The 12083-nt window shown below is 49.1% G+C and overlaps 1 protein-coding gene across 3 annotated transcripts in view; it reads right to left on the reverse strand.

Moving 5' to 3' along the window:
• The window catches only part of ATP9A (ATPase phospholipid transporting 9A (putative)), a 148638-nt gene extending 142612 nt beyond the window's left edge, over positions 1-6026 (reverse strand). The window contains exon 1 of one of the 3 annotated variants that reach the window (XM_064276221.1): positions 5928-6026. In XM_064276221.1, coding sequence (XP_064132291.1) covers positions 5928-5995 — 68 coding nt within the window. In that variant the 5' untranslated portion in view covers positions 5996-6026. Of the gene's footprint in view, positions 1-4869; positions 5177-5927 lie in introns of those variants that run through there. The other 2 variants (XM_064276222.1, XM_064276223.1) reach the window with 2 other exon arrangements.
• Between the last annotated feature and the right edge of the window lie 6057 nt (positions 6027-12083).

The following is a 12083-nucleotide window of genomic DNA, read 5'->3' on the forward strand; positions in this document are numbered from 1 at the left end:
TCTTCAAGCCAGCAACATAGCATATTCAAGCATCTGCCTACAACCCCTGCTACCATCATCGCATCTCCTTCTCTAGGTCTCTCTTCCCTCCTCCTTATACTAAGGTTCGTTGTGATTACATGGAGCCCACCTGGATAATCCAGGGTAATCAATCGCCCCATCTCAAGATTCTTCATTTAAATCAGATCTCCAAAGTCCCTTTTGCCATGTAAGAACATATTCATACATCCCAGGGATTAGGAGGTGGACAACTTTGAGAACCACTATTCGCTGACCACACCATCTGTGCTGTAATCTCTGAACAATCCAGACTTCATATTATTTGACTCTTTTCCATGAAATGCATGGCTTCTTGGTATATCATTCCAAAATTTTCTCATAATTCCAGCAAAAAACAAAATTTCACTGTGATATGGCTCTCATATTTCAAGATGAAAATTAACACATGCTCGCCCACCACCTGACACCCCTCAGTGCAGGGAGAGAGAAAAAGGCGGCTAAGCCGCTAAGCAGCCCAGGTTTGCCTTCTCATTGCTCGCAAGCATCCCTTCCCTGCTCCCGGCACTCCCACTCCCCGAGTTCCTCAGGCATCCACCCCTCCACAGCTCTCCAAGCGTATGGTGAAGACATGACAGACTTGGTTCCATAGACCTGCAAAGACTCTGAGCCAGGAAGATGCGATCAGAAAAGCTAAGTGGCAGTTGGAGCATGTATGACAGACTTCTGCCTGGACCACCGAGAAAAGGTTCTCCTCTCTTGATTCCTAGGAGCAGAGCTTTTACTATCCTTCTTTAATAATTTAATCTGGAGAGCGGCTTCAGTTCTGCTTTCTCTCACAAAGGAGTCAGGTGCCTGGCCCTGTGTAGTGGTGCCAGACCCTGTGTCCTGGTGATTCAGATGTCACTGTCCCAAACCTCCTGGTGCTCCCAGCCACACACACATATGGAACTGCAGTTGTGTGAGAAAGAAGAAGGCTGGGTGCTCTAAGAGGCTCCAAGAGTGGGATCTGATCTCTAGTCAGGAACATCGCAGAGAAGGCTTAATGGAAAAATAAGCATTAACTGGGTAAAAGGGGGAGGGAAGAGTATTCCAGGCAGAGAGCAGGGTGCACAAAGGCCCTGCACCAGGAGGGAGCCTCGGAGGAGGGGACACTAAGTGAAGGGCATGTGGCTGGATGAGGGAGGGACCAGTGTATGTTACAGTGAGGACAGAAGCAGGTGGGGGCTGAGAGCAGAGCCGCTGGCAGAACTTTCTGTGATGATGGAAATGCTCTGCATCTGTACTGTCCAACACAGTCACCACTGGTCACATGTGGACATCGGGTACTGAAACATGGCTAGCGCCACTGAGGAAATGAATTTTTAATTTTATTTCACTTTAATTATGTTACTTACATTTGAGTTTAAATAGTCATGTGGGGATACTGGCCACCATACTGGTCAGCACAGGACCAGACCACTCATGGCAATGGGAAGGCACTGGACGGTCTCAAGCAGAAAATTTTCCTGGTTAGATCAACATCTGGCCACATCTGCTGTGGACACAAGGTGGAGACCCTGTTGGTCAGTCAATAACATGAATGCAAGAAGACAAGCAGTGACAATAATGATGACAACGATGACTGGTGTGGTTGCAGTGTTGAGGGAAATGTGGACAGATTACAGATTCAGGAGGCAAAATGAAGAGGTCCTGGCGACGGATTAGCAACAGGAGGTGTGGGAAAAGGCGATATCCTGGATGATGGCCGAGTTTCAAGATTCTGCCACTAAACAGATGGGACTCCCTCTCTCTGAACTGAGCAACCCTGGAGGAAGACCAGGGTCATTGTGGGGGCAAGACCAGGAGTTTAGTTTTTGCCACGTTGAGAGGAAGAAGAGTCAGGAGGGCAGAAGAGTTTCAGTCCCTGGTCACTGACACCATGGACATGGATGTGCTCACCCATGGAGGGATCAGAGAAGCGGGGTAGGGAGTCTACAGCCAAATATTGAGCAACTCCAACATTTTAATGGCTGGATAGAGGAAGATGAGGTGGGAGAACCCACAGGGCTGCTACGGAAGATTCGGGAAAGACTAACAAACCAGGTCCCAAAAACTCATGGTAGGCAAGAGAAAGGAAAACATATGTCCACACAGTCAAGACTTGTCTGTGAATGTTCACAGCATTGTTATTTAAAACAGGTAGCAACAATCCAAATTCCACCACGGTGAATGGATAAACAAAATGCAGTGTATCTATACCATGGAATTCTATTGAACAATAAAAAGGAACTTCAAAAACACTATCTATGTGAAAGAAGCCAGACACAAAAGGTCACATATTGTATTATTTACATGAAATGTTCAGAAAAAGCAAACCTATAGAAACAGAAAGAGCAGTGACTGCCTGGGGATGGGGTGAGAGCAGGGATTAACTGCAAAGAGGCATGAGGGAACTTTCTGGGGTGATGGAAATGTTTGAAAATGGGATTGTGGTAGTGGCTGCACAACTATCAATTTACTTAAAAAATCAATGAATTGTACACTTACAATGGATGTATTTTATGGCACATAAATTTTACCTCAACTAAGCTATTAAGAACAAACGAAAAAAAACTTGTGGTAGAGTATGTACCTAAATAATTCAGCTTTTCTTTCTCAACCCAGTTCATAACCAGAAGTTCCTAGTTCCCCAAGGCTAAATATATTAAACATCAAAGCATCCTTGTTCACTTTAGCCACAAAACGCAGAATTATTATTAAGACAAGGCGAAGTCTCAGGTCAGCTGGAGCTCAAGCTCCCAGCCCTTTCTACAAGATCACACCATCATGCGTCACCTGATGGAACGTTAGTATATACTTACACATTTTCCCAAATTTCATCAAGAGGGAGCCATGAAGTTCATGATATTTCTAACTTCTCATCGCAAGGGCCACCTCCTCTCAAAGGAGCACTGTGAAGACCCCCCACCCTACCCCAATAGCAAATCTCAGCTCCCAGGAAACAGCTAAGGCTTACTAAGCACTTACTTACTGTTCTAACCCTTACATGGATTAAGCCTCCAAACAACTCTATAAGATAGGAATAATTATTGTTATTTCCATTTACAGATGAAGAAACTGAGACCCAGAGAGATAAAGTAATTTTCCCAAGGTCACAAAGCTAGTACATGCTGGAGGCAGGACTGGGACCCAGCTTCTTGACTCCTGCATCCCTGGCATTTCACCAGAAGCAAAGCACATGACGTCAGATGACAGTTTCCAGCAATGTAGGGTGAAAGTCTTGTTGCCTAACTAAACCATTTCAATGGTTTTCTCAACATCAGGATGTGGTAACTTTCTCAAGGGCTTTGGGGCCACCGGCTTTCCCCAATGAGCTGCATGCCTTGGCAACACATGCTGACTGACCCCAGAGTTCATTACACTCTGTTCCCTGGGGCAAGTGGCACCCAGGATTTGGGTTTTTTACCACAAAACCCTCCAGCCATCTCCGGCCTTACTGCTGAGAGCACTGGGTATGATGAGCAGATGGGGGTTCTCACTAGTTCTATGAGCTTGAATAAATGATTTAACATCACTGAGTCTTGGTTTCCCTATCTAGAAAGTAGGGTAAAATGAACCCGTAGAACTCATATGGTTGTCGCAGGGATTAAATAGGGCTCAAGTGCCCCGCAGAGAGCCTGACCGACTACACAGTTTCTTCTCCTTTATTGTCAGATGCAGGTGAGGTGGCCTCACGTGTAACCGACTGAACTGGTGCCAAGTCCTGCATCACCCTCACAACCGTGGTATGTTTGAGCCCATTGTTGCAGCTACTGTGTCAGTCCGCCTCATTGAGGGTTTCCCTCGTTTTCACTGACCCTCTACTTTACCAAACATGATGCCTTTTTGTAACGGTTGGCCCCTTATTATGTTTCAGGAAGCCCACCCATCTCTCTGTGCATCTAAATACAGTTTTCAAACACCAGGATCTCCACCTTGACCTTGCTACTCCTAAAAATGAAGACTGAATACAACATATATGCAAATGCCTTGGATCTGAATCTGTGACACTGCTCAGGAGATAAATCAGCTCCAAAGTTGACAAACCCTAGACGGGGGTGTGACCTCCATTCCAACAGAAACCCTATGCTTTTTTTTTTTTTTTAATCTGCACCACTTCCTCTGAGCTAGCTTCTTATTATTAGCCCTGCATAATTCTATCATGGTAATTATTACTTGTTAATAATTATTTGGTTTGTCTCTCACCCACTAAATTAGAGGTTGTCAATGATGACTGCATAATAAGATCATCTGAGTTTTTAAAATATATATCTTGACACCCAGACCCTACCCCCAGAGATATATCACTGGTCTGGAAAGGGACCAGAGAGTGGTAGTTGTTTAAGCTCCCCAGGTGAATGCAATGTACAGCCAAGGTTGGGATTCCCCCCGCACCCACACACACCTGTTGGACAGGGCTTGTTTTAAATTCATCTTTGTATTCCCATCACCTGGCATGGCCCCTGTACACAGTAAGCATTTCGAAATTGTTTGTGGCATGAACTAATAACTGCAGGGCTTTAGTGTCCATCGATCATGTGAATTCATTAACATATTTGTTGAGGGTGTACTATATGGCAGGCACCTTTCCAGGGAAAGTATTCCAGTTAACTGTCACCATTCTTTGGCCCTGAGTAGTCAGGATTAAGACACAAGAGAACAGCGAAGGCACTACTGTGAATTTCAGCCTCCGTTCTGCTGTTATTCCCTCACTGAGTTCCCCCCTCCTCCTCTTTCTTAAACAACATCAAACAGGACCGCCTCACCGGAAGAGTCTAGGAAGCCGGAGACAAAACCCCTAGAAAATGGCAGCTGGCATCATCCCTTTTTTTTTTTTTATTCCACTGATACCTGGTGAAGCCACTCTGGATTTCGCCATCCTCACCCCCTTGCATCTCCTGTTCCAAGTAACCGGTGGGGCGGTAAGGGGCAGCCACCGGGAAGTGCCCAGAGCCGACGCTCAGGGGAAGGGCGGGTCGGAGGCGCAGGCCCCGCCCAGCTGTCGTTCTCACCCTTCAGTGGACGTCAGCCTCACCTGGGCAGTGTGTGAAAACGCACATCCGCAGGTCCCACCCTCCCCCTCAATAACTCTAACTGATGGGTCTAAGGCGCGGCCAGGGAATCTGCATTTTAACCACCCCTCCCCCCAACCCCAGATTAGTCTGCTGCTGGCGATGCCACAGCCCCTCAAAGCCTCAACAGGTCACTGCCAGCCTCCGAACAGGAAGACGGCTGGGCGCAAGATATCCACCCACCCCCTCTCTCCAAGTGAGGGCACACCCCCGCCTCGGTTGTCCACAGTCTGCCGCTGGGGGGAGCGCACAGCAGGTGGCAACGCCTACCCGCAAGCTCTTTCCCCCAAATGGAAGGGAGAGGATTGTCACCAATCTTCCCGCCGGCGCCCCTCCCACCCCCTGGGCTGCCGGTTCGGGCCCTCCCAAGACCGGGTGGGGAAAGCGGCCACCCGGAGCGCAGGTGGTCGCAGTGCAGCGTCCTGAGGCGCTGATGGGGGACCCCGAGGCAGGTCGTCCTCCCCCCAAATCAGCTGAGCCTATCTATGTCGGGCGGAGCTGGATTTGCTAGTGACCAAATCCACGAGCAGTAATCCCGAAACAATAAGCGGCGCAGAGGCCGAGCTGAGCCTAATTCCCCTCGCCTGTGGGTAGCGCCGGAGCAGCCCGGCTTCTCGGGGTTCCTACGGGAAAGGGGGTCGGCCCCGACTGGTCGGGAGCGGGCCGGGCCGGGCCGGGCCGGGGCTGTGGCCGGGGCTGTGGCCGAGGAGGGCCCGCCCCGCGCTCCTCGCCGGCCAGGCTCCATGGCGCCGGGTGGCCCCGCGGCCGATCTGTCAGGCCCGAGCGCCCGGCTCCGTGGCGCCAACCGGGGGACCCGGCCGGGGCCCGCTCACCCACCCGGAGCGCGGCCTGCTGTCCATCCGCTTCTTCTGGCGCACCGGCTGCAGCGGGATGTTGTCCGTCATGTCCGCGCCGCCGCCCGCCTTGGCCGCCGCGCCCCCCGCGCCGCCGCCGCAGCCTGGGCCGCCGCCCGGTCCGGCCTCCGCGCCGCCGCCCGCCGGCGCCGCGCCGCCCCTGGGGAGGAGGCGGCGGCAGCGGGCGGGCCGGGCCCGCAGCGATGGGGCGAGCTCGCGAGCGCCGGGCCACGCGCGGAGCCGCCCGCGCGGCCCGACCGACGGACACGGCCGCACCATGGGCCCGAGCTGCGCCGCGGCTGCCACGGGGGCGCGAGCCGTGTCCGCGCCGCCGCAGAGTCCCCGCCCCCGGCCGCGCCGCGCGCCCCCCACGCGCGCCCACCGGCCACGCGCCCCCCGCCCGGCCCCGCGCCGTGCGCACGCGCACCCTGCACTGCAGTCCTCTGCCAGCACCCGACATGCACAATCACACACGCACACCTGCACACACACACACCCCCTGACGTGCTAGCCCTATCACGACCACATCCACCCTCTCCCACGCTCACTCTTCACCAACTTTCACTCACACACACCCTGCCACGCTCACCCCATCACACTCATTCTCCCACCAGCGTCAGAAACAACCACAACGGCACTGTGCACACAAGCACCTAGTCACACTCGCTCCCCAATTGTCACCCTCAATTCACCCACCGCTCCCCAATTGTCACCCTCAATTCACCCACCGTGGCTCTCGGGCTTTACACACACATGCCCCCGTAGATCACAGCCACACTTATTTCTCACAAATGCTGTCCCTCCCTTAAACCAGCATCATCTGGGCCTCACTCAGCTTTCTGGCTCTCTCACTCTCCGTCCCTCCCTATCACACACACACACACACAAATACACACCTTCATTCTCATGCTCACCCCCCAACAACCTTCTCAGTCCCTCGGACACATGCAGTCTCACACTCAGTCACAGAGCCACCATCTTTCACTGTGATTCACAATCTCATGCACACTCACTTCCTTCACCCAGACACCCCAACCACCCTCACATCACTTACACATGAACCCACTCACACCCCCACCTTCACCCTCACAGCCCTGTCCTCTCCACTCCCCACTCCTCACTCCATAGCTCTCCCACACAGGGCCTAGGGCTCACCAGTTTCCAAAGCCAGACACAAGTTTTGAGAACAGAAAAATAAATAAGTCATGTCAGAAGAAAAGGTGGAAGGAAGGAAGGGAGGAGTCAACATGTAATTAAATAGCCTCAAACTATAATACAATGTTATCTACTGTAACTAAACTTTATAATAAAGTAAAAATAGTTACACCTAATAATACTTCACAGGGAGTGTAGATGTCTGCCACCAAAGACCTCAGTGTCTGGGGCCCTGGGTGGAGGAAGGGGGAGCTAGGAGAACCTTTAGAAAGACCCCAAACCAAGCAGTGTGACTTATCTCATGTCCCAGTGAGGTTCCTCAAGAAGGGAAGCATGTCACAGAGGTTCCTGACTTGACAATTTGGTGGGAAAATAGCATTCTTTGGCTAACAGACCTGGTCTGGTTTGTTGTGCTCTCTCCCCTGTGTCTAGGACAGCACTTGGCCCATGGCTTGGCTCACAGTTGGCACTCAATACCTGCTTGTTGAGTGGATGAAAGGTAAACACATGACCTACCATTATGGCATCAGAGCAGGCCCCGCCCTCTCCCACCTGTTCCCTTGGATGTCCCCTCCCAAACTCCACCCCACCTCAGATCAGCTGCAAACCCCATACCCTTCTCTCCACTCCACCGCCACACAGGGTTTCAGTTAGAGAGTAATTGCAACTTTTAGCCCAGTATGCCAACACAGTTGGTGTTTAATAAAAGTGAGCTATTGTTTTTAATCAAGCACCTACGACGTACGTGGAGTTCCACCTTTAATCCTCCCAACAGCCCTGCCAGGTAAGTATACATTATCAAACCCACTTTCCAAAAACCGAACCAAATCCATTGCCCTCAAGTTGATTCTGACTCATAGCAACCCTATAGCACAGAGTAGAGTTGCCCCATGGGGTTCCCAAGGCTGTAATCTTTACAGAAGCAGGCTGCCACATCTCCCACTGACCTTTTGCTTAGCAGCCAAGCACTTAACCACTGTGCCACCAGGGCTCCTTCAAACCCATTTCACAGGTGAGGAAATAGAAGTTCAGAGTGTCTAAGCAGCCTGCACAAAACCATGCAGTTAGGAAGAGGCTAGGCTGGGTACAAGGCCTGGTCTTTTGTGCTCCAGAAGGCAGGAAAAAAAGCCTCCTGTGACCAATTAAACCACAGTTATATCATGACATTTCCAGGCACCTACCAGTCCTGATTCCTAGTAGCGTCAAGCTCCCTCTGGCCCCTGTGGAGCCCGCCTGAGGCCACCTCATCAGAGCAAGCCATATTTTCTAAAACATGGGGTAACAATAGTGGCTTGCTCATTTGAGATCCTAGCTGTGGAACCCAAGGCAAGTCGCCAAACTCTGCTCAGCCTGTTTTCCTAGTCTGTAAAACAGGGATAATAATAGCACTGGCCTCACAGAATTGTTGCAAGAATTAAATGAGTTAATACCTGACACAGAGAAAATACTCTATAAGGGTCATTATTATAGGGTTGTTGGAAGGATTCTGTGCAGTAATGGACATATGAAGGAGCTCTGGTGGCACAGTGGTTAAGCGCTCAGCTACTAACTGAAAGGCTGGTGGTTTGAACCCATCAGCTGCTCCATGGGAGAATGATGAGGCAGTCTCCTTCTGTAAAGATTACAGCCTTGGAAACCCTATGGGGCACTTTTTCTCAGTCCTATAGGGTCGCTTTGAGTCAGAATCTATGTACTGGCAACGGGTTGAATGGATACCTGTAAAGCCCTTAGTACAATGTTTGTCTCATGGTAAATACTCAGCTGAGATTAGCTATTACTACTGCTATGATGCCTATTGTTTTTGCCTAATTAAAGAAAACACCTTAGTATTATCAGTGGTTGTCTCTGGAAAAAAAGATTCCAGGTGGATTTTTTTTTTAATAATTACTAAGCTTTTTTTAATTATTATTTAGGTGAAAGTCTACATAGCAAATTAGTTTCTCAGTAAACGGTGAATACACAAATTGTTTCGTGACATTGGTTGCCAACCTCACAATGACAACACTCTCTCCTTCTCCACCCCAGCTTCCCTGTTTCCATTGTCCAGTTTTCCTGTCCCTTCCTGCTTTCTTTGCGTTTGGGCTGGTGTGCCCATTAGTCTCACGTACATGATTGAACTATGAAGCACGTCCCTCATGCACGTTATCGTTGGTCCTATAGACCTGTCTAATCTTGGGCTGAAGGGTGAATACGCTTTTTTTTTTTTAGTACGGTTTTAGATTTACAGAAATACTGAGCAGATAGTACCAAAACACAAACAAATCCACTGCCCTCAAGTTGCTTTTAAAATAACACACATTGCTTTTAAAGCATTTTTCTTTAAATTAAAAAATTTTAAAACCCAAAGAGTCCCCTATTATTTTGATAAAACCAAAAAAACCAAACCCACTGCCGTCAAGTCAATTTCAACTCAAAGCAACCTTACTGGACAGAGTAGAACTGCCCCACAGGGTTTCCACGGAGCACCTGGTGGGTTTGAACTGCTGACCTTCTGGTTAGCAGCCGTAGCTCTTAACCACTACGCCACCAGGGTTTCCTATTTTGTTAAGGACAATGGAAAAATTTGGAAATGGATTCTAGTGGTGGTTTCACAACATGACACGCAAAGAATGTTGAAATGGCAAACGTTTTGCTACATATATTTTTATAGCCACTCCCCCCGCCCCAGAGTCCCCTATTAAACTCTGAAATATAACATTTCTTGTAAAAACAAGTGGAGGAAATCATAGGTGGTTTTTATTGCTATTACATATTACAAATCTTCTCTCGTGCACTTTTATAATCCAAAGGAAAAAAACACATTTTTAAAAGAATCCCTTCCAGTGAGGCAATCTCCCAGGGAACAAGGCATGATGCCTGCGTGGGACGGGGAGAGGTCCCTGGGGCCAATGGGAGTTAACACCAAGGTCTGGGAGAGTCACAGGGCCAGCGATGGTGTGAGATGTGGGTGGTCATCCTGGGCCCCCACTGAGAAGGGTCACAGCGCCCCTCTGCCTGGCCAGCCCTGCATTCTTTCTGTGGTCCCAGAAACGGTCCGCCCCGTGTTTCTGCTAAGAGTCAGCCCTCTCCAGTGGCCCATGACAGCCCTCCCTACCCAACAGCCCTGGCCCCAACAGCTGACTTCAGACGCCTGGGGGGCGGCCTGGTCTACAGGAGATAAGCCACTCTAGTCCTGCCTCTGCTTTCCAGAAATCAGAGGAACTGAGGCCCAGACTGGTTACCTGACCTCGCCAACAGATGGCAGGGCTGGCCAGAAAATACCTTGAGACTCTCAGTACAGTGCTCTGTCACCGTGAAGACTTATTTTCATAGATCGCCAAGCTGACTGCTTTTGTTCAGCTCTGCCTTTAAGGAAGGTGCTGGTGGTGAGCGGGCAAGGAGTCAAGGGCACCAGCAGTGATGTCAGATGGGGAGGCAGGGAAGACAGGAACTCCAAATTTTGGCGCAAATTAAGTGCTTGACTATTAGTCAAAATGTTGGTGGTGCAAACCCACCTGGAGATGCCACGGAAGAAAGGCCAGTCAATCTGCTTCATAAAGATTACAGCCAAGGAAACCCTATGGAGTAGTTCTACTGTGTAACACACAGGGTCACCATGAGTCTGAATCCGCAGCAACTAACAACGACAGCAGGTAAGCTCAGGCTGGAGAGGGAAAAAATGAAGTCTCTTTGTGCCTGGAACCTTCTTTCTGAATGAGGGCTCTATGTATTCCCCAGAGCAGGGTTTCTCAACCTCACCGATGTTGACACTTGGAGCTGGGTAATTCTTGCGGTGGAGGCTGTACTATGCCTTGTAGGCTGCTTAGCTGCATCCCTGGCCTCTATCCATTAGCAGCCTCCTTCTCCCTGTTGTGACATTGCTAAATGTCCCCTGAGGGGCAAAGTCTCTCTCTCTCTCATACACACACACACACACACAGTAAAGTTGTGTAAAGGCTCTAGTAAAACTTTATCTCTAACACTAATTCAATCCACTCTTTTTGGATAGAAGGAGGTCTTTGGTTAAGAGCTTTCCACAGGCAACTAGCTAGGATTTAACACTAGTTTGGTAGTATTGTACTCTGAATTATACTCTGTTTTTACCTCCAAAAAGGGTACTAGGAAGTTTAGGGAAATCCACAGAAGGTCCATGTGTTCAAATAGTTGTCACTGAGTACCTACTATGTTCCAGGCACTGGGTTACAGTTGACAAAATGGACACAGCCCATGATTCATGGAGATAACATACTAGCAAAGGTTGCAAAAGACTTTCAAATGGGAAAAACCTAACACACCCTTCCAGGTTACCTGTGCCTTTCATTGCCTTTGAGCTATTTTGTTGTTAGGTGCTTTGAGTTGCTTCCAACTCATAGTGACCCTATGTACAACAGAACAAAACGCTGTCCAGTCCTGTGCCATCCTCACAATCATAGTTAATATTTGAGCTCATTGTTGCAACCACTGTGTCAATCCTTCTCTTTTAGGAACTTCCTCTTTATTGTTGATCTGCTCTCTACTTGGTTTCTACTTTACCAAGTATGACGTCCTAAGCCAAAACAAAACCAAACCCATTCCTGTCATAGCGACCCTATAGGACAGAGGAGAACTGCCCCACAGGGTTTCCAAGAAGCAGCTGGTGGATTCAAAGGGCCCATCTTTAGATTAGCAGCCAAGCTTGGTAAACTGTAGAAAACAGATAGCAATGCAAATTATTCTTGTCCATAGAAATGCAAAGAAATCCCCCCCACCCCACCCCAGTGGAATGCAATTGATTATTGTCCTGTAGATTTTTATCGTTTTCTATTTGTACATTTATTTCTGCATTTCTGATTGCCTGCAGCTTGGGAGTTCTTTTCATTCTCTTTTGACCCAGCTGGAAATCTGTTAATGAAATCTCTGATGCACGTTCATATTATATTTGTATGAGTCAGGATTTTCTTTTTTAAATATTGTGTTTTAACAGCGTAGACAGAAAATAAACCAGTAAACATTTTAGAGAGTGCAG

Source organism: Loxodonta africana, chromosome 24, assembly GCF_030014295.1.
Source record: "Loxodonta africana isolate mLoxAfr1 chromosome 24, mLoxAfr1.hap2, whole genome shotgun sequence".
NCBI classification, from domain to species: domain Eukaryota; kingdom Metazoa; phylum Chordata; class Mammalia; order Proboscidea; family Elephantidae; genus Loxodonta; species Loxodonta africana.